The following is a 23610-nucleotide window of genomic DNA, read 5'->3' on the forward strand; positions in this document are numbered from 1 at the left end:
TGCTTTCCAATTGAAAGCATTCATGGGTTAATACTCTGAAGGTCCATATTACCTCCCCACAGCCCGAACATTAAAGCCTGAGGAGGAACAGGTAGAAACGGCAGCATATACAAGACAAGAATGCAAGTGAGTTTTAATGTCAAATCATTTACCTCTCCTCAAATTTCCCACATGGTTTCTATGTACTGCAGGTTTGGGGAGGGTCAGGGGTAATTTTCCACAAAGTTAGCACATTTTCCAAATTGAAACAGCTCAGAGCACAAGACAAGGAGCAGACAAATATGTGCATCTTTATGACCAGATCTGCATAAAGAATGAAAAAGGTGAAAGACGGGAAGGAGAAGAACTGTACTTACTCTTCTCATTTCTGACAGAGCAGCCATCTCTGATCCCACTGGAGTCATGTATCCAGATACACTCTGCTGGCAGAGAAAAGATTTCATTACTCCCAGCCAGCACAGACACACTGACAGCCGTGACTCTGCTGCATGTCAAAGGACGTGAAATCTTAAATCTTAATTAGAATTTCTTCATGTCCAATAGCAGCTGCACTTGAAGCACTGATAGTTGTTAGGTCTGGCTCCAGGAGACAACCATTTAAACACCACCAACCTCACAAAGAGAATACTAAAGCAGTCAGTTATTACCACAAGTTGATTTGATGTTGTTAGCTACATGAATTACTTCTGGTCACTGTGCTGCTTGTTCTGTTCAAAATGATTAGGTAGATATTAGGCTTCAAACAGAGCTGTGTTTGGGGGTGGGACAGGCTGGTTCAGAGTCATTTGGTGGGAGTGGGAGAGGTTTTGCGACGTTTTGCTAAACGTCGCAAAATTATGAAAATAAAACCTAAACAAAAGGCTCTTTGAAGAAATGTGAAAATATCAAAGAAATCGTTTTTTTTTTCTTTTGTTGTTGAATGTAAAGAAAAAAAAGATAAGTAGCCATTCACCACTGCCAGAGAGCCGCCAGGCAAGAGGGCAGCCTGACCAACAGAAGCCATGGGGCAATCCAAGTAGGCCGGCTCTGAGCTGGGGACAGCTCTGGAGGAAGAGGAATGTTGCAGAAGCCACTCGGCATAAAGGACAACACTGCACAACCAGCGTGTGCTCATATTCAGCTGCCCTGCAATATGGAGCAGAACAGGAGGCCGACCCTGCCCAAAGCAATAACCGTCTCCAAAGCAGTCACAGCAAAAGTGATGGATGTTCACAACATATTAATGACACAAAACATTTCATTCAGCAGCTTTCACTATATGGCTTTGTCAGACAGACCTCCCAAAATGTTCATGAAATTGCTTTGTAATTTGCTCCTACTTTTTTTAAAGTAGAGGAAAAATGAAGGAATCACTCGTGAAAATGAGTGTTCAGATAAAAGAGAGTCCTTGCAGAACATGAGGAGCTGTTGCTGATGGACAGGAAACATGACACTGAAAAGAGAGCCGTCAGGAGAAACCTTAGAAAAGATTCCAAAACTCATTCAAGAAGATAATTCAGCTCAGAGTGTGGCAAAAGATGGTGGATGTTCCCAGTCAGCTGTGTCTAACATTTGGAGCCAGCACAAACAAAACGGGAAGGTTGTAAAAGGGAAACGTACAGGTCGACCAAGGAAGACATCAGGACAGAAAACAGAAAATGTTCAACAAGAGAACCGAAAAACAAGTGGTCAGAAACAAGAGCCGATGAACCGTAAGAAAGCAGCGGAAGGAAATGGGATTTCACCCAGAGAAGCCAAAGTTAAGCATCAGCAACACCTAAAGAGAAGAAAAGCAGCTCACAGTGGCTGAAGAGAAGCAGCCTGTGACTGTGGATGGTTGGATGGAAGTGAGACTCAGAGACGAATCACCAAGGAGACGATGCTGGAACTTTAGTTTGGTCCAATGAAACAGAAAGATGAAACCAGCACGTTTCCACCATCACTGATGATACGGGCTGATGATGGAGCAGAGGAGATGGCAGCCATCACCTCTGCAGCAGGCGTACAGGTGGACATAATGGACTCTTTTCTCAGTCCATCAGTCAGAAGTCAGAAAAGACAGAAGAGCACAGAAGAGTACAGAGTGGGATTTGTTTCGGTCCATGATTCCATCGCTTTCTCCTCTACTTCATCTGAGAAAGAAAATATGGAAAAATGATTGTCATTTCAAGTTTTAATTTGAATTAAATTGAATTTTAATGAAGTCAGAACATTCGGCTTTTAAATAAAATAGTTTTGTGTCAAATCCTTTACACAATATTTTACAGCTGAATGACCATCAGGAGATTGGACTGTAGACAAGTTTCGGTGCAATCTGTTGGTTTCTTTAGCTAGGATATTAATTTTTGAATTGGCTCTATATGAATGAATTGGATTATTTTTAAATTAATTAATTGGATTTCAAGGATTATGATTAAAATTAATTGAATTCCTATTGGCTTGAATTGGACTATATCATTTAAGTGCCTTGAGATGACAATTGTTGTGATTTGGCGCTATATAATTAAAACTGAATTGAATTGAACTGAACATCCTGAAAGTGTAATGATTCCATCATTTTTGTTAGGCTTTTTGTTATTTTTTCTTTTGGTCAATAGATGATATGCATGTGACGTCATCAGAGATGTGACTGTACTCAAGTTACACCCACTGACAGCAGGGTCAATGACTGCCAGCTGTCTGGAAAATTCAAGTTTTCACAAATTTTCTTTATACATAATTCTACAAAGCAACACAGCCTTAGATGAACAACAACAGGTCTGTTCTGCAGGTGCAGTTTATACAAAAAGTGACAAGTAATGTCACAAATATGTTGAAATGAAGTTTGATTTGCTGTTGTTTGATGGATGCTCAGACCTTTGTAATCCTGGTTACCTGGTTCACAGGTCAAATGTTTTCCCAGTGCTAGAAATCAAAATGCAAACTGGTGAAAGCTCACAAGACCACGATAGAGTAGTAAAAAGTTGAACTGTCTCATGACTGTGTCCGTATATAACATGGGCTGCATGGTGGATTCTACACCATCATTTCATATTGTAATTTCAATAGTTTTCAGTACAAAAATTCAAAGAAAATAAAAGATGATCGTACAAACCTGTCTGTTTACAGCCCGATTGTTGATTTTGGACTTAATTTAATCCAACGTACTAATCCCTTTTTGAAGTACAGCGAGTCATCCAGAATACTATATGCTTTCAGACTTTGTGAGCTTTTGGGAACTTTCGCAGCACCAAATGAGGTACATATAAACATCAGGAAACCCGACCTCTGCTCAGATGTTCATGTCTGTGTTCAACAGATCCTTTGGATGTCGCTATGATCCAAGTTAAGACCTACGGACAATACCAAGATGATATCAATTTGTTCTACTCCCAGTCCAATGAGTGGGAGTAGCGGGCTTGGTCAGTTAATCAATTCAAGCTCTCCAGATATGGTTTGATAGAACAGTGACCCAGGTGCATTCCCCGATCATAAACTTTGAAACTACTTCAGTATTAGCCAACGCAGCGACATGCACATGATAATGATCAACTCTGATAAATGTTTAGTGTTGTGTGTGTGGAACCTACGGGTACAGGAGTGCCTCTTTCGGAGGGGGGGATCATGTCAGAAGTCAGGGCTTGAGGAGGGTCGATGCCCTTGCTCACTTTCTGCTGGATGAGATGCATGGCGAGGGCAAACTGCTCCCTGGTCAGTTTGCCTATCTGTCTTGTGTCTGCCAAAGCCCTGAAAGGTAGAACGCCACAGCCAACAGAGACACGTTCATTTCATTCACTTATGCTGAGCAGACTGACCGCACTGCTGTAGAACAGGACAAACGAGCACAATTACCACCCAGCTGGCGTATGCCTCAGGTGTACTTCACACCGTGCACATTCACACTTGTCGCTGTGTTCATGTTTGGCAAATCAAGCTGATTCTGACACAACCAAAGTGCTTCAAATGGTTAGCAGTCTGAGGGATGGGAGCTTGCTGACAATGTGCAAAAGAGAAGAAGAGAAAGATGAGGTTTGGCAGGGTCATCACAGCTAATAACTGAGGATGAAGACATGGAAAGGCTCAAAGGACTGGTGTGGGGGTGGGATGAACAGAAAACGGAATTTGTCTGTGAAGGACAGGAAAGAGGTTGAAGATGTGCTGGTGACCACAAAGATTATGAGCAGATAAAAAGTGTCTTTGGTGGAAAACAGAGGGTCACAAATGGAGGTAGTAAAGTCTGGAAGAGAGCAACATGTCAACAACATCAGCTATGCAGAGGCAGTGTGGGCAGAACAGGGACGAAGGCCGGCTTCCCGTGGTGTCTGCGGAACAACTGGATTTTCCTTTCAACTCCAATGTTAACAGATGTCAAACACAGAAAAGCAAAACTAGAGTCAACTATAGGAACTGTGAAAGGGCAGAGACGTTTTAAGCATAAAAGACATCCTTGGCTCATTCCGTTGAAAGGTTATTCAACAGTGGAATACTCAAAGCTGAGTAGAAAATGGGTCCAAGAAACCTGGCTCAACCTGAGTTCAATTTTGTAATTAAAGCATGTGAATGAACAAGAGTGTGCACCTGTTTTAAAGGAATACAATCATTAACTCTTATAATCCATGTAAGAGGCAGTCATAGCAGTTACTGGATGAGCGAACAAACATTTAGGATAGAAAGATATATGGTGTGGAAAGCGGAATGCCCACAACACAATATGGAATAATCATATTGATAACAGCAGAAAATATGAGGAAATAATGGAGTATTGAAATTGAGCATAAAAGTTTTCCTCCCCTAACTGTGAAGCACTTCTCTGACACAGACAGATGGGACAGGCTTAATCTATAACAGAATCATTCAGCTGTAACTTAATGACCCTTTTTTCTGGACTGAATAAAGAGTAGCTCTGACAACAGCATCTTTTTCACTAATTTGCTTTGATTTCGTATGTGTTTAGATCTTATTTTCAAAGCATCTGTAAATCATTTACTTAGCACTGGTCATCAACATTAGTTGCAAATGATATTAAAGAAACATGAGTGAGAGCTTTGCTGACTCCCTACCATATATGGGCAAGGAGGTTCTGCGAAAGTCCAGACTGCATGAAGATCTCCTTCACTTCCAGCCCGCTGACAAACCCATCCAGATCAGCATCCGTCTTCAGGAAGATGTCATCATAGCGCCCACGTTCAGACATCGGTACCACCCAGTTCAATGAATGCTGACACAAATTTAGTTCATTTTTAACTGACAGTTTAAAGACTTGATTAAAGTGATGCACATGTTCAGTTTGACTTTTTTTTAAACTTGTTTAAAATCTATTCCATTAAGGAGATCATTTTTTCAAGATACTTTGACAGATGAAGACTGCACACAGCTAGGAACAAAGCTACCACCACTCAGTATCTTACCAGCCTGAGCACATAGCTATTGAAAATGACAGTTTTAATGGAGGTATTTTATGATAAGAGGAGATTAAATAATACAGCAGAGTACTAGATATGATGTATCAGCACCTAGTTGAAGAATGTTCCCTGTCCTCAACCAGTGCAACAGACAGAGGCTTCAGAGACCAGATCCTACAATTATTACATATATAGACACAATATTCACAGAATATGTCTGAAAACATCAGCACAGATCTGGATAGGCAGCTGTCAGATGCTCAAGAGAGTCAAAGAACATTTCAGGACATTCCTCTGCTGATATAGGAAATTATTAGTTTAACGTATGAGCCAACATCTGCTTAAGGTATACTTAGCCCACAGTATGGCCAATTTAAGTTAATAAGAATACAATTTCAATATGACCTTTATAGGAATTCCATACTAAAATAACATCTGCCACACTGCTTGTTTTCCTTTGACGGGTTACATTTAAGCTCCCTTTGCTGTTCTTATGTTTATTGATTAGGATGTTTGGTATATGCTAGTGTTCACTGAGTGAGAATTACCTGTCCTGACTTGAGTGTGTGTTTGGGTGACAGGCTGCCGGTGCTGTTGAGTGAGGTCATGCTGCCGTGGGACGGGGTGGAACGCAGTGAGTCTTTCGGTGGTGGAGGGCTTGCTGGCAATGTAGGCACAGGGCCTGTCACAGAGCAAAGACTTTTCTTCCTCTTAGACGGAGGAATGAGGGCAGAAGGGAGGAGTGCAGGAACAGGCTCCTTCTCCAAGGCTCGGTACACCAAATGCATGGCCTGGGGGGAACATCTTGTTGTCACTGCATGCCATCAACACATGTATGTACTGTCTTTCTAGAAGTACTTTTGTCTCAAACCAGGAAAACATATCCCAACACCCACACACAAGTTCTAACATCCATTAACAGTTAGCACCAACCCTTTCAACCGAATAATCAATTTATCACTTACATTTTGTTTCTGGTTTCCTCAAGACTACACCTGAAAAGTGGCTTTTAAGCCCACAATTGAAATGTAAATAATGATAGTTATACATATATATATGTACCTTCTGCCTGTAGAACTTTTATCTGATCAGTCTTAAACTGGAACTGTACTTGTGTGAATTGTGAGCAGAGTAATGCCAGGAAGCATGAATCCAGTATGAGTCCATCCTGTTTTGTGTTAACATTCCATGCTACTACTTTTAAAATGTTTTTCTGGACACACATTGGCTCCTTCAAACCCTCTCAGCCCTTTGTTGGTGATGTGTGCCAGGACAGGAGATGCAGTGGACATAGCTGCTGGCGAGGATCACATTCCCTGCAACGTTTCCTGCTGCATCCAGTAACAGAGAGCTAAAGTGGCCACAGTGTTTGTATGGCATGGAGAGTTCAGACAGGAAGCAATTTCACTGTTGATGTCAAGATCATGCTCTGTGATGTGGGGAGAGGTTATACTTTCAACTATACTGCTGTATGTTTTCAGATACAGTGGCCTCCATAATGTTTGGGACAAAGACACTTTTTTCTAGTTGCCCCTCTGCTCCTCATTGCAAAATTCTGAATCGTTCAATTCAAACGTGATTGAACACTTTTTATGCACACTCCCCCTCATTTCAGGGCTCCATCATGTTTGGAACAAAGTAATGGGAGGCACATTAAAGCAGTTCTGTTTAGTTTAGTACTTTGTTGCATATACTTTACACACAATAACTGAAGTTAGAAATTGATTGTAGTGCTGGGCAGTATGCTGGTTCATACCAAAAACATTTTTTTTTTTGTTTTTGGTACAATATGAATTTGTCTAATACCGGTTTAAATAGCCTAAACAACATTCGTAACATGGCGCAACAGGAAAATGTTTGAGGCGGAACTTTTTCACTGCTGCATCGCTAAACATGCATGCAACAGAACACCTGTGTTAGTGGAGAGTGAGAATGAAGCTGTAGCAGACATTGAAGGTTTTGGTTTTAAAAGGGTGAACATGGACTAAAGAGCTATTTACTGCAAATGCCATCGAGCTAAAGCTAGCAACAACAGCAATTTCCTGCACCATCTTAGCCACAAAAATGCTTCGGAGCTCCAAGAATGTATGAAACTAAGATGGGCACATCTTCAGGTAAAACTGAAAAAGCTAATGGACACTCAAGTAAAACATCACATATAGACCGCAGTAATTCTTCTTTAACTAGTGGAAAATGAGGCTAACACCCAATAATGCAAGGAGGAAAAAAACATCAAATACCATGGAAAAAACGGTATAATTTAGAAAAATAATGTGAAATAGAATTTTGGTCATACCGCCCAGCACTAACTGACACACATCATCAGGTGCTGAGTATCTTCTCAGGTGATGCTCTCCAAGCCTCTACTGCAGCCACCTACAGCTCCTGCTTGTTCCAGGGGCTCGTCCCTTTAAGTTTCTTCTTCAGCATATAGAGGGCATGCTCAGCTGGATTTAAATCAGCTAACTGGCTCGGCCATTCAGGAGTGTTACATGTTTCAGCTCTGAGAAACTCTGCTGCTGCTCAGCAGGACGTTTGGGATCATTATCTTGTTGCAGGATGAAGCTCCATCCAATGAGTTTGGAGGCATTTAGATTAGATTAAATAGAACTTTACTGATCCCTTTGGGAGGTTCCCTCAGGGAAATTAATATTCCAGCAGCACCATTACAGAATTTTTTAAAAAAATACTATAAAAATTATACATGCATATAAACATATAAGGACATGTACGATAAAGATAGATAATAAAATAAAGAAATCCTAGTAACAGAGATATTGCACTGATAAAACATCCACAGGAGTTTCCAGCAGATGTTAAAGGACCGCAGCCTCCTCAGAAAGTACAGCCTGCTCTGTCCTTTCCTGTACAGGGGGTCAGTGTTGCAGGACCAGTCCAGTTTGCTGTCCAGCCACAGTCCAAGGTACTTGTATGATGCCACAGCCTCCAACTCGACTCCCTCGATAAGAACTGGTCGTGACTTTGGTCTGGACCTCCTCAAGTCGATGATCAGCTCCTTGGTCTTCGTGTTGTTGAGCTGCAGATTGTTCCTGTGACACCAAACAGCAAAGTCCTTCACCAGGCTCCTGTACTCCTCCTCTCTATCATCTCTGATACACCCCACGATGGCTGTGTCGTCGTCATACTTCTGAATGTGACACAGTTCCGAGTTGTAACAGAAGTCCGCGGTGTACAGGGTGAAGAGAAGAGGGGCCAGCACCCTGCCCTGGGGTGCTCCAGTGCTGCTGATCACAGTGTCAGATGTGATGTCTTTCAGCCTGCCGTACTGCGGCCTGTCAGTCAGGTAGCTGGAGATCCAGGTGACCAGGCAGGTATCCACTCGCATCTTGATCAGTTTGTCCTGAAGTATGAGGAGCTGGATGGTATTAAAAGCACTCGAAAAGTCAAAGAAGAGGGTCCTCACTGTGCCAGTTTCCTTATCCAGGTGAGAATGGGCTCGGTGTAGCAGGTAGAGGATGGCGTCTTCCACGCCAACACCTGCCCAGTACGCGAACTGCAAACAGTCCTGGGCATGTTGCACATGGGGTCTGAGGATACTGAGGAAGGACCGCTCAAACGTCTTCATCAGATGTGAAGTGAGTGCCACCGGTCGGAAGTCATTCAGCTCACTGGGCCGGCATTTACTGGAACTTGAGCAGATCAGATGTTTCTATCCAGCTCAGAATTCATTGTGCAGCTGCCATCAGCAGTTCCATCATCAATGAAGATAAGTGTGCCAGAACCTGTGGCAGCCATACGTGCCCAAGCTATAACACCCCCACCACCATGTTTAACAGAGGAGCTGCTATGCTTTGGATCCTGGGCACTTCCTTTTGATCTCTACACTTTCTTCTTTGCTTTACACTAAAGGTCATCAAACCACCAGGAACCATTTTGGAGCAACTGAAACAGCTGACCTGGAGTAAAGTTGTCAAGGGAACACGCACTAATAGCACTGGGAACATGGCTATAATGAAAAGCTCAGAGCCTTCAGGAGGACTTCATCCATAGCACAAGCAATCTCAGGTTCACCCATTTGACACAACTGATCAACCTCTATAAATCTCACAATTTACCAGCATAAGGTATGGGCTCTAGAAAATAGGTATTAATGACATGGTACAAGAAATGCTACAAGATTCTTTGGGGACAGAGGCTTTACTACAGGGAAGCTCTAGTCAAGGGCCCCTTTCACAAGACAGAGGATCTCTCTTTCGAGTCTGATTCTGCGACCCCCACATTCAAAGTGAAGACAATTGAAATTCAACACATGGTTGATTTTTAAATATGTGATGGGGGGGGGAGAGGGAAAGCGTACCAAAATATATTACATAATTAAAGGTGCAATAACTTAGATGTCCAATAGATTGGTGAAAATACCATAATTTAATATAAATGGCTTTCATAATCCAATTCAAATTGAAATAAGACTACATCAAAATAGTTTTGTTACAACAAACACATCTTTCAGACAATGAACATGCAAAATTGAACAGAATGGGATTTAAACATGTTTTTACTCTGGGGGCGGTACAATCTTGATATCCAGGACCCTAAATTCTCAACACATATCTGAACACATAGACAAGGAAGGTAGATATGTAATGATTACAGGCAAAGATGAAAGTCTCCTGAGTGTGTAAAGTTTCTTCCTGGTAGCGACTGGTCTTTATAAAAATGTTTGCGGAAGAGATTTTAATATCCAATAAAATGCTAAACTGGACTCCTCAAATGGAAAATGTGATATGAGAAATATCAAGAACAAACTGATCCACCCTATCAATCCAAACAAAAGAGAATACACTCATGTTAAGAACGACATGTTTAGAAAAAAAAGCTGTGAAAGTAGCCTCAGTGCAATCTCAGACCATAACCCTATTCGTATCAATATATGCCTTCATGCAAAGAACAGATCTCCACTTGGAGGTTAAACACAAATATTCTAAATGACCCGGATATGAAAGAAAGAATACAGATGGAAATAGAAATGTATCTGGATCACAATGACCTTTCATCCCCAATGTTATGGGATAAGGGCATGGTAAGAGGGAAAATAATGATTGAATGATGAGGAAAAAAAAACAGACAGGGAAAAACTTAAAGATTTGTAGGAAAAATAGTCGAGAATATAGCGAGAATACTTTCTGAATCAGAACAACACGATCAAGTCTGTACCACTAAAGGAAGCAGTAGATTACTTAAATACTGTGGACATACAAAAAAAACTTCTCGATACAAAACAAGATTATGAAGCAGGAGGGAAATCACTGAAGCTGCTGTCATATAAGCTTTGTTAGCCCTAACCCTAAACCAAAAGTTGAAAATACTGTAGACAAAATCAAAGAAACCCCATAATGATAACTGCTTTATGAACTATTACAAAAATCTATATTCTCAGCCACACAAAGGCGATACTAGTCAAGTTGATGCTTCCGTGTCCCAACTTAACTTAACAACAGTCACAGGTGATCAAAATGAAAGCTTAATGTCTACAATAACCAAAGAGGAAATCCACTCAGCTAAGAAACTAAAGGTTGAAAATTGTCACGTTTTGAGTTTTGTTTTGTCATGTTTTCAGGTTCTTGGTTCATTTCTGTCATGTTTTTTCCCGTCACGTTAGGTTTCACTCGTGTCTCCTGTTTCTGTTCCACAGCTGCACATCATCACTAATCACCTCCCCACAGTATTTAGTTTCCAGGTTCACTCATGTCATTGCTGAATCCTCACCTCACCTCACGTCCCATGTTCCAGGTCTTGTTTGGCCACATCTTGTCAGGTTTTGCCTCTTGTTATTTATAAGTCCTAGTCTTGTCTTGCTTTGGTTGTTTTTCCATAGTTAAGTTTTTTGATAATCCGGCTCAGCTGCGTCCTTTGTTCTTGCCTTGTGCTTTTCATAATTCATCTAAGTTTTCTGAAGTTCTGCATCTGGGTCCTCCTTCAACACCACGCACCATGCCAAAAATGTAGCAGGAGCACACAGATTTGGCTCAGAATGGTATAAAATTGTGGCGGAAAATGTGCCCCCGTGATTAAAGACGTTTAATTGGGTAATATGTGCCGGACATATCCCCTGCACTTTCTGTATATGTGTCTTCTGTCCCCTGCAGTTTTTTCAGCCGTTTCAACCGTTTAACAATAGAAAGAGCAGAATCAGGAAAGGGACCAGAGGCCATCAGCAGGGACGATGATGCAGGGTCTTCACAGGTAAGGAGAGATTATAACTTGCTGAGAAAAGATATCTATTGCAGGGAGAAACCAGGCAGGTATCATGACAGGGTTTTCACAGATATTTCAGAATTACATTACATACATTCTGTATCGTAATAGGTAGCACAGGGAGAAGGCCATGTGTCAGGGCAGAGACCAGGCTGCAGCACTGACAGTCAGAGAGACCCTGCAGACAGTTGGCTGATAAAACTCTAAGATTTCAAAGACAGCAGTATGAGGACTTCCATTTGGCTTCATTTCATCCCAGGGGTTGAAGGAGTATTATGCTTTTACTGTCACAAAGTTTTTTTTTAAAGAACACATCAAAGATTGCAAAAAACACAGAACAGACATTCATTTCCTCTGGTCTTAAAAACTGGAAGAAGGGCTGTGAAATATGCACATTACACACTAGATCAGAATGTCACAAAATAGCCTTGACAACACAAGTCTATGAGACTAGATCAGTGGATGTGCAACTGTCCAATGTACGGGCATCACAGCAAGGGGAGGCACAAACCTGTCAGTTATAATTCATGCTGCGCAGTTCTTGGCAAGGCAGGGTTGAGCTCTAAGAGGCATGATGACAGTGAAGGAAATTTTTGCACAACTATTAGAATATAAATCTGAGGATGACCCTGAACTATGGAAATGACTGAGCTCCCGAGTTGACTACAGATGTCCCAAAGTTCAAAACGAGGTCCTGAGTTTACTGAGCCACTCAGCAGTGCGTGAAATTGTAGATAACATCAGGTCACTTTTCTGTGATTATGGATGGAACATAAGACGTGTCAGGAAAGGAGGCAGTAGTTGTACGATACGCTGATCGTGATCTGATAGCTCATGAAGAACTTGCTGGAATGTAAAAAGTGTCTGAGACCACAAGAGAAAAGCTTGCAAAGGTTTTTATGGATGTACTGCTCCGTCTGAATTTGTCAATCACTGGGTTGAGAGGGCAAGCATATGATGGTGCAGCAATATATTCAGGAGCACAGGCCATTATCAGGAGGCATCACCTCTGGCTCCTTATGTACACTGTGGGGCCCATTGTGTGAATCTGATCACACAACATGCAGCCTCTGCTGTTGTCCGTGACTCTTTGCAGTGGGCTCATGATTTGGGAGTTCTGTTTGGCCAGTCAATGAAAATTAAGTCCATTTTCTGGGATATTGTAAAAGCAGAGAGCGGGCCAATCCAGTCTATCAGGTCCTTGTGTCCCTGTACGTACAGGCACCATTCATTCGCTACTGAACCAATATCAGCCTGTATTGCTTGCCTCAGAGGAAATGGCATCTGGTAAGTCAGATTCAGCCCGCAGGGCAAATGGCTTGCTTGAAAGATTGCAAAAGGGCAATGTAGTTCTTGGTCTCCTGCTTGCCTTGGAAGTTACAGAGGAATTAGAGTGCTTCAATAACTCTCTTCAAAGTCGTACACAGACAGTTGATGGTATGCTTGCTGCTGTCACTTGTGTTAAAGAAAGCATCGCTGACAAAAGAACACACGAGAAACTTCAGTGTATCTATAACAAAGCATCACAAATGTGTGAAAAGCTCAACCTGTCTCCAATTGCACTCTTCTTCCGGCTCTCAACGAAGGCGGTCCCATTTCTACTCTCTCCTGATTCTTCCCTCTCCCATATCTCTCCTGCTTCTCTTGTCTTGTCCGGTCCTGTCTCAACTTCAGTGCCTCTCTCTGCATTGCTTTCAAACTAAAACATGGAATTGATCGGCTGGTCTCTAAACGCAACTGACAAAATCATTGCTACAAGAAGCTCGGGTCCAGTGGAACCCGCCTGTCCCGACGGACTCCTGGGAGACGTGGAGATCCATGTGCCTGTCAATTCTTTCCGTTGAAGACGTGGAGGATCTATACATATTCGGAACCATGACAACGGGCTTTCTGCTGATTGGATTAGGCATTGCCCTGGTGTATTGCAAAATTCGGAAGTCGGAGACAGCGGTCACAGGCCCCAAGCTGTACGGCATTTTTGAATCGGTGGGCAGAGCTATTGGCGCTCAGACTGTGGTCATTAACCGCAATATGAAGCTGGTGGCTTTGCAAAGTCATATGGATCGTTTGGATCGTTTTTGTGACCAGAATGGACAAACAGAGTGAGTCGTGTCCATTGAAAACGACTACTCGCCCTAACCAACAATCATAATCTAATCTGCATTCCTGCTCTCCTGGCAACGCCCTTGGCCAAGGCCACTGCTGAAACAACTCTCCTGAAATCACTGCTGTGAGACGCTCTGAACTACTTCTCCCTCTCCCTTCTTCTTGGACACCTGGTGATTGTTGACTCCGACTGGGACCCAATCAAGGACTGCTCCATGGCAACCTGCTGTGGTATCACGATGACATCTTGTGAACTGTAACATTGGTTGAGAGCCAGACATAGCAACTCTCTGGGCTTACCCCCATCCCACGCCTTCGTATGTCCAGCGTTTTTTATGTGTGAAACGAGCAAATGTTTGTTTATGTCTTGAGTTTTTATGTTGGATGGTGACCTATGTTACTGTTCTTGATGTGCTGAGGTTTTTTTCCCGGCCCCACATTGTACTCCCTATGGAGTATAGTCTGTGGCTGTGTTTTTTTCCCCCTCTCCTCTTGTCCCCAATCTGCGTGCAATGTAATGTTGTAATGCTTGATTGACAATAAATGCTTCTGATTCTCTGATCTGATATGGATTGAAATGCCTCGGGTCTGAAACCCTCCCAAGCACCTGGCTGGTAAGGCTACTGCTTATGTACTTCCCTCCTCAGTTGACTACTTCAGAACAGAATTTTTCAAAGTTCTGGAGACTGTAAGTATGCAACTCGCAGAATGAAAATGAAGGGGTGCTTATAATCAGGAAATTTGAAAAAGTACTAACAGGAGTGATAGATGGTGATGTTTTGCTGCAGTACCCAGAAGTGAACAGATGCAGTTAGCAATGTTCAAGTCCAAATATGAGTATAATTCAAGCAGTGAAGCTGCTACCATTCTGCGAGGACTGTTGCCAGAGGTCAAGGCCTTTTCCAACAAGTGGAAAAACTGGTGTGGTTGCTTCTTACTCTGCCTGCCTCCTCTGCTGTGAGGCTGAAAGAAACTTCAGTGGTCTTCGGAGGTTAAAAACCTGGCTCAACAGTGTTGCTGTGTGTCATATCCACAAAGATAAATGGGACAAACTAAATAGGACAGAAATTGCTCAGCAATTCATTGCTGCTAATGTGAGGTGCAAAATCATGTTTGGGTGCTTCACTTAGGTGAGATCAGTGTACTGCTACATATATGTACATGTTGAGAGGCTTCTTTATTCCTATGATAGATGATTAGGTACAGATACTGGTCTATCACAGATACATGTGTATATTTCATTTATATAGGTCTGCCCCCACACAAACATTAACATCACAGTTACTTCATATTATTTTGTAATAGTTAATCAAGAGATGATTGATTGCCTTTGTTCAAAAGCAAAACCTCAAACGTTTAAAGATGTAGTTTATATTTAGATATTTTTGTTTATAATTTATTTTCAGATATTGAGTTGTTAAAGGCAGCAGGTATAGGTGATGCCAGTTTTCTTTATCTTGATTAGTTTTGCACATCTGTACTGTCACATTTGACTAAAATGCTGATGTGTTTAGTGTTGCGTCACTTTCTCTGTTCATGCCATTATTACCCTGTTACCGTGTCACTTTCATTCCATTTTGTGTGCCAAGTAATAATTTGCTAACAGGAATGGTGTTTCAGTGAACATGAAATATTCAGTGTTGTCATTTGGCACTTAATGATCTTGCAACTTACCCTGTAGATGTTCAAGGGTCATTGGGTCCACTCAACCACAGTTTGGCAGCTAAAACTGTAGATTTTATTAGTATACAGTTTAAAGAACTAAGGTTGGTCCCCTGATGCTGTACTGTGGCTGTTAGTGATTACGTGGTTCGCCACTAAGGGGAGAGGATTATAAATCACTCAATGGACCTCTGAAAAATTTGTCCCCCTCAGTTCTGAGATGATGGTTACGCCCCTGGGAACAAGACTGGGATGTTTGCCTCTTCACCTTGTTTGTTGAACGTCTGGGGCAATGGATCAGGCAAAGATAGGATATGATGGGGGTCGGGATCATAGATTAACACTGTTAACCTGAAAGTTCAGTCTATGCAAACTGTTCAGTAAATACTACTCATAAAGATGAGTTTTACTACATTACTTAAACAGTATGAGTAAATGAAGAGTGCATGAGACAGTCATTAGGTGTACTCATTTTTGTAAGTTTAACAAACTTAAACTATCAAGTTTTACCTCAGGCCACAGTAATGCCTTGTTGTGATTGGCTCAAAACAAGTCTGTGCTTGTTCGTTGGCTACAGAGAAATTTCCGCCATTTTCTAATTTACACAGAGCAATTTAAGGTCCCTGCACTTTGCATGCTCCTTGGACAGCGCATGCCTGCATTTTTCTGTTTTTAGCAAGTTTGGATGCTTTTAAAGGACATTTGCCTGCTGAAAAGAGGATATCATTTCTGCCTGAATGAGGTGATTGTTTTGTCTATTTAAGTATTAGGAACTGCTGGAACATTTCTAGTTTGAAACGTGTACATTTGAATACGTGTAAATTTGAGAACGACTTAGGTCAATTTTGAGCGTTGGACAATTGCAATAGGGATTTTTCAGTAGCTCTCGACTTGTGTGTTTTCTACATCCAGTTTTCTTTTAACATTAGCCTTATTTGCCCTACTATTTTTGTTTAAAGCCATATTAAAATGCTTTGGAAATGCAAGTACTGCCCTGCCATCTGTGATAAGAGAGCACAGCTTTTTAAACATTATAGAATAAAACATGGGATTTATGCAAGAACCTGTCACGGTTTATGTTCTGTTTCAAATCTTGTCTCGTCATTTCCTGTTTTATTTTGAAAGCACTGACCTTCTCCTCTTGTTTCAGGTATCTTGCCCTTCCTCCCGTGTCAAGTGTCTCATTGTCTTCCCTGATTCCAAGTGTTTCCTCCTGTTCCCTTTGGTCCCTCATGTGTTCAGATAGTCTGCGTCTCCCTTGTCTTGTGCCAGTATGTTCTCTTCCCATGAGCATCACTACCAGCCTCACGTTAATCCATAGTTCAACAGTCATAGTTCCACGAGCCTGCAGTGAGCGATCTTCCTGCAGAGCTATCTTGATTTGCAATTTATTCTTGGTCCTAGCTTTAATTTATTTAATAAAACGGTGAGTTCATAGCCTTGTTTGTTCCTCCGTTTTCAAGCAGCAATTTTTGTTGTAATCATTCATAGTGGCCTCCGTTAAAGGAGAGTTTTAAGTTTATCATTAAAGTTTCATAGTGCCTCTGTTTGTTAAGAGTGCGTCTTTTGTTTTATTCCGCCTCGTTAGGAGAGCGTGACATTGTTTTGTAATCTGTTCATAGCTTTTCTGTTTTCCTCCTGGTGTGGAGAGATTTATGTTAACTTTTCATAGCCACGCTCCTCCTCTGCTTAGTTACTGAGGAGAGCGCTTAGGTTTTTCACAGCTCTTTTCTTTGCTCTGCCTGGAGATCGCACTGCCTTGCTGTGCTCTGTGTGCTTTGTTTGAAAATAAAACCCCTTTTGAATCTGAAAAGACCCTGCGTCCGCGGTACCTGACATTTCCTTGCTTGCATCAGAAATGTATGTGTACATTCAAGTCTCTCAATGCACGCCATAGCCATTTATCCCGCTTTCACACCAGAAGTGTGGATCAACCGCAAACTGTAGACTCTCAAATGAAGTTTCACTGTTTGTCATGTGAATTTCTTGAACCCTGCACTGAAACTGAATACTTTGCTCATCTGCGGAGTATTCACTAAGTCACAAGTAAATCACAAAATTGATTGTCCTTATGAAGACTGTACATTTCAGAGCAGTGTATTTTCAATTCACACAAAAGTAAAACACATGGAGAGCATACTTGGAAGAATTTCAAATCTGAAATAATTGTCAGTATAACCAATGATGTTTATGATGAAGCAGCCCATGAAAGTCAGGGTAAGCTAGAACAACTGGCAATTTCTGACACAGAAGACCTAGAGGTCATGGAAGAAGCCTGCAATGATCTTTGTGGTTTAGGAAAACAGCTTGAACATAATCCAGCATCTCTGTTATTGAAAATGCAAACTATTATTCATATCCCAGAGAGTCATGTACAAGAAGTGATACGACACCTTTGTCAAATAAATGATCTGTCACAACCATCACTGTACAGTAATGTCAAGGCAGTACTTAAGAACCATTATCCAGATGTGGATGAATTAATTATAAAATAAATTGTCTGTGCTGTTTCAGAAAGTAATGCGATGGCATCACTGTGTGGCAAACATGGATCTCTTAGAACTGTAAAATGAAGGGCAGCCTATGTGAGGAATAAGTTTCCCCTGGTGATGTCTATAGAATATGTTGTTGAAAAAGGCACACAAACTGTTGTATATATCCCCATACAACACATGCTACAGAAACTATTAAACAAAACTGACATTTTAGATAAAGCAATGTCAGAAAAGGTGCATGTTCCACATGAATATAGTTCATATGCTGATGGACAGCACTTTAAGGAAAATTGCCTTCTTTCAGTGGATGACTTAACAGTTGCACTGATACTATATCTTGAGGACTTTGAAGTAGCCAAGCCTTTGGGAACATCAAAGCTGAAACACAAAATGTGCGCAGTGTATTGGGTTATTGCTAATGTACCGGCCAAATACAGATCAACGCTAAACTCTATTCAGCTAGCTCTGCTCTGCAACACCTCCACAATCAAACAGTGTGGTTATGACAAAGTTCTGCAACCTCTTATCCATGATCTTGTCTCCTTAGAACAGCATTGTGTTTATGTAGAGCAACTAGGCACAAGTGTGAAGGGAACCGTTTTGTTTGTAGCAGCTGATAACCTTGCTGCCCATTCAATAGCAGGTTTCTATGAGAGCTTCACAGTAAAATTTTGCAGTCTGCATGGCATCCAGAGTTGACATTCAGCAACAAGAGATCTGGTTTGTTTCATCTCCGAGATAAGAGTGTCATGACAGGCATGTGCAAGAGGTAAAGAAAGACTCAAGCTTAAGTCAAAACTCTGGGGTGAAAGGGCAATGTCATCTTACTAAAAGTCTGAAACACTCCCATGCGGTCATGGGTTACACTCTGGAAATTTTATATGATGTCTTGGAAGGAATTGTCCCCATTGAGGTGTCTCTGTGTCTGACAAAGTATTTTACTTTAGATATGCTAAATCAGGCCATCAGATCCTTTAATTACACGTTTATAGACAAGACTGATAAGCCTCAGGGCCCGTCCAGACGTGTATGCAGCCTCACCCAATATGCTGTTGTTTTGAAAAAAGTCTCCATAAACACGACGATCCAAAACGCTGGACTACATATACCAGGCCTGTATGTGGCGCTGTGACGCTGCCACACAAATATACTAAAACCAGAAGAAAAGCCATGGGGCATGCGTGTAAAGGCATAGACATATAAAGAATCTTTATAATGTCTATGTATAAAGGTAGTACAAGCCTGTAGTCTGCCATTGTTGTTGTTATGACCATAGACATTATAAAGTTTGGAAAAGTACAAGTACAATGGACTTGTTAAAGTTGTATTCTTTATATGTCGATGGTTATGACACGTCTAGCAACGGAGGCTGAGGTTAATGGTTAGAGAGACGGGGCTTATACGTCATCGTTTCTGAAAAAAGTATTTTAGGATGCTAAATCCTAAAAGATATTGTGGAGCTTGTTGCTTGTTGTGGCACCTAAGCATACCGATGCATTTTCTGGAATGCAGGTTGGTAGAGGACAGAGAGCTGCTGCAGTCACCCTTCACATCACATCGCTCTGTGGAACATTACCCTCACCTGATAAAGAAATTTGGTCCTTTGACTGAACTTTGGACTATGCGCTTTAAGGGTAAGCATAAATACTTAAAAAAAGTAGTCAGAGAGTCCCAGAATTTTAAAAATGTGGCCCTGACTCTTGCTACTAAACACCAGAAAGCACTCAGCTATTATTTGGACTGTAGCTCATTTTTCAGGCCAGCAGTTGATATGGCCAAGGTTGCAATGGTCTTGGTTACATCTTTTCCCAGAGATGTTCAGACCGTACTCCCTCATAACATAACCACTGGGTCAGTGCTTGTTGCATCATCTGTCTGCATCGACGGAATCAAGTATAGGTATGATCCTCTGTATTGGTTCCTGTTCAGGCCTCCCTGAATTTGGTCAGATTATACAGATTGTTGCAGCTAACACAGACATTTTGTTCATCTGCAAAAAAAAATGACACCATGGTACCATGTGCTATGGTCCTACAAGCTATGCTACACTGATGGCCCTTCTATGTGTGGTTAAGCTGTCTGATTTAAATGATGTCTTTCCACTGTCAGGACACAAAGTACAAGGGAAGCTTATGGTAACTCTCAAGCGATTTGTTATTTGCTAAAACTGTCAATGTATATTTTTTTCCTCAGATGGCTACACAACAGAAGCTGACGATGAGTGATATTTTTTGTGAGGGGGACATCCAAAAAAATGACAATGACTCCTGGTCCAAATACAGTTAATGATTTAATGAGATCCTTCCCCAAGTGGAGGAGTTCAAGTATCTCAGGGTCTTGTTCACGAGTGAGGGACGAATGGAAGATTGACGGTTGGATCTGTGCGGCGTCCACAGTGTTGCGGGCTCTGCACCGACCCATCGTTGTGAAGAAGGAGCTGAGCCAAAAGGCCATTTACTCAATTTACCAGTCAATCTACGTTCCTACCCTCACCTATGTTCACGAGTTGTGGGTAGTAACCGAAAGAACGAGATCGCGAATACAAGCGGCCGAAATGGGTTTCCTCCGCAGGGTGTCTGGGCTCTCCCTTAGAGATAGGGTGAGAAGCTCAGTCATCCGGGAGGGGCTCGGAGTAGAACCACTGCTCCTCCGCATTGAGAGGAGTCAGATGAGGTGGCTCGGGCATCTGGTTAGGATGCCTCCTGGACGCCTCCCTGGTGAGGTGTTCCGGGCACGTCCCACTGGGAGGAGACCCCGGAGAAGATGGATGGATAGGTTCAAGAAATCAGTTGAACCTGATTACAACCTCACTTTACAGTACGAGGACCCTGAATTCAACAATGCACCTTCCAGACATTTCTGACCTCCCTGAGAAACCTACCATCCAAATTATTCCTATCCTTGATCACATCCCAGTGCCACAAAGTGAAATAAGCAGTGACGTGAGCAGCCAACCTGACACAGAGATCTTGTCTACCTCATCTCTGGAGGGTCGCAAAGAGTGGCCTGAGGTATTTGACATTCCAACGTTTCCTGTAGACGAGGAATACAGATTACGCCAAGGAAATCTCATGTATCTTCATGATGGCACATACCTGAAAGTGACAAAGGCTATGAAGCATGATATTCTTGAGAAGCTGGTGGAGACAATCTATGGCTACAAAGCTTACCCAATGAAAGAGTTTGAAGTTGTCGCAAAAGTTTTGGTAGCAGAACACCCCTGCCTTAAAGAACAAGGCTCATCATCTGGCTTCAAGAATGGATAAACAGTTTTAAATTCAAAATGGGGAATTACAGAACTAAAATGCGCCAGCTGCGACAGCCTGATGTAACAGTTAATGGTGGGAAACGTGGAAAAAACAATGCTGATGGTGAGCCTTCTCACAAAAACATAAAGAAGCCAAGAAAAGGGGATGTTGCTAGGCTTGAAGCTGTTCGAGAGACCAGGTCAATGAAATGCAGAAGAAAAACCCAAATGACTCTCTTATTAGAAAAAACATGGACATCACATTTGCCCTTAGAAAGAAGGAGGTTGTAAAGCATGAGCCTGACATTAGCCAGATGGTCCAACGCTGGCCAGTGCATTTCACTGAAAGCCAGGTTTGTGAAAGTGTCCTTTAAATTTATTGTCTTTTTTTGTGTTACATACATAATTGGACAACATGTGCAGGGAGGTTTATTAGTGTTATAAGTACCTCTGCCTGAATATCAAATTTGAAGTTATTTCTTATTTTTCAGGTGTACTTGGAGATTAACAGGGTTGTTGGTAGAAATCTTAAAGAAGAGTTCTTTGGTGTTCGTGATGGTTTGTGTCCAAGCTTGATGGAAATATACAAGAGGAAGACAGGCCGGATAGGCAAGCAGTTAGCTGACCTGGTACAACAGACAACGGTGGGTTGATATTTCTGTTTTTTCTTGTAATGATATTGATGATTAGTTCATACATATTACAAAAACTAATTCTCCCATCTTATCTATATGAACAAATAAACTGGTATAAGATATATTTCTTGTGTTATATCTCTTTGAAGAGCACTGAGCCATTAGATGCCTTGTCCTGAGAGGACATCCAGTCATTCTTGGGGATGATGCGTCTATGTTCTTTAAGAACAGTTTGATGAGTTTTTCCATTCTCCTATGTTTTGTTTATTTGGGATGATGGGTTATGATAATTAGCATTTATGAAGATGTTTCATTAAACTTAAGTTGATTTTAACTTGATAATGTGGTCCTTTTGTCTTGTTTCTCGTACTATAGAATCTTACTGAGGGAGACTCTTTGGACATTCCTGTGGGACTCCTCTGCAAGCCCAGCATCAGTACAACTAAACCCCTCAAGAGTGGGGATCATCCTAGACGGCAGTCTTTTAATAGAAGCACTCACCAACCTACCTCAGGCAATGTGCCTCTTGTTTGGCTTTACCTACACACTCCAGCTGCAGTAACCGAATCTTACCCGATCTTTCATCAGGTAATCCTAAATCTGGGTCGTAGTGAGCTACCTCCCAAGATTCAAAAGCTGAAGAATGATCTTGCTGTGTAAGACATATTTATGCTCATGACACAATTCTTCATATCCGTGTTCGGATTGTTGCACAAATACATTGCACTGACTGGAGCAAATATCCTTGCAGTTGCTCATTTTGTATGTGATTCTTCGTGTACTCGATGCGTCTAGTGTTGATAGTTTTATTGAAATTATTCCACAGAGGACACATTTTAGAAACTTGCAGTTTTTTTTTTTACCATAGTTGTTCTTAATGCTACTGTTCCTTATGCCTGCTTTGTAGTTTGGGAAACGCAGCATTCAGTTTTTCCTTTTGCACTTGTAGTACCTGCTGCGACATGACAAGTGTTTTTTTTATTTAAACTTGCAGTTTAAAACACATTTATGCACATGCCACAATTCTCCATGTCTATCTCTGGATTGTTGCACAAATACATTGTACTCAATGGAGCAAATATTCTTGCAGTTGCTCATTTTGCATGTGATTCTTCTTGCACTGTATGTGTCTAGTGTTGCTTGTTTTACTGAAATAATTCTACCGAGGACACCAGTTAGAAAGTAGCAGCTTTTTTTACCAACTGTGATCCTCACTGCATAGTTGTTCTTAATGTCTGCTTTGCTGTGTGGCACACATAGCATACAGTTTTTACTTTTGCACTTGCAGTATGCTGCTACATGGTACTGGAATGTACTGCATTGTGTGGTCATTGACAAAATAATTATTTAATTGGAATTTATTATTTCAAATATAATATTATCATATTTTTAATAAAACTAGAATTTTAAGTGTATTTTACTTTATTAAGTAATTATTAAGTAAAATATTAAGTTTTGACTATTGTACTTTTAAGTAGACTTCACTAAAAAAAATTCTATTGTGATTACTTAAATGATTTAATTGTATGCAACTTAAAAATGTTAAATTCTGACTATTGTACATTTAGGTTGATTATATTTAAACTTTTACATTTTCTCTACTGTCAATAACTTAAACCATTTGAGGCAATCACTTGACACAAATGGTTTAAGTACAATCAACTTATCCAGGATTAAAGTGAACAGAAACTATCCTGATTTGCAGATAACTTGCTAAGAAAGTAAGTTATATAAATATAATATAAAGTCCTGAAAGTAACAAAATTATGGCTCAATGTAAGGTTATAAAATTAAAGTAAACGAAATCCAGGTATGGCATAAAATGACATTCCACCTGACAAGACTACAAAGGGAAATGGGATGCAGATAGCATCAAATATTTACGTACT

General features: G+C 41.2%; 1 protein-coding gene across 7 annotated transcripts in view; it reads right to left on the bottom strand.

The window, feature by feature from the left end:
- LOC140312418 (epidermal growth factor receptor substrate 15-like 1) overlaps positions 1-23610 on the bottom strand; it is a 110024-nt gene that overhangs the window by 59833 nt on the left and 26581 nt on the right. For 5 of the 7 annotated variants that reach the window (XM_072390250.1, XM_072390254.1, XM_072390252.1 and 2 more), the window contains 4 exons: positions 5909-6151; positions 5019-5176; positions 3549-3705; positions 357-422 (listed from right to left, as the gene is read on the bottom strand). In XM_072390250.1, coding sequence (XP_072246351.1) covers positions 357-422; positions 3549-3705; positions 5019-5176; positions 5909-6151 — 624 coding nt within the window. The remainder of the gene's footprint in view (positions 1-356; positions 423-3548; positions 3706-5018; positions 5177-5908; positions 6152-23610) is intronic. The other 2 variants (XM_072390253.1, XM_072390249.1) reach the window with 1 other exon arrangement.

The sequence above is a fragment of the Leuresthes tenuis genome, unplaced genomic scaffold (assembly GCF_036924035.1).
Source record: "Leuresthes tenuis unplaced genomic scaffold, fLeuTen1.0.hap1 SCAF_7, whole genome shotgun sequence".
NCBI lineage: Eukaryota > Metazoa > Chordata > Actinopteri > Atheriniformes > Atherinopsidae > Leuresthes > Leuresthes tenuis.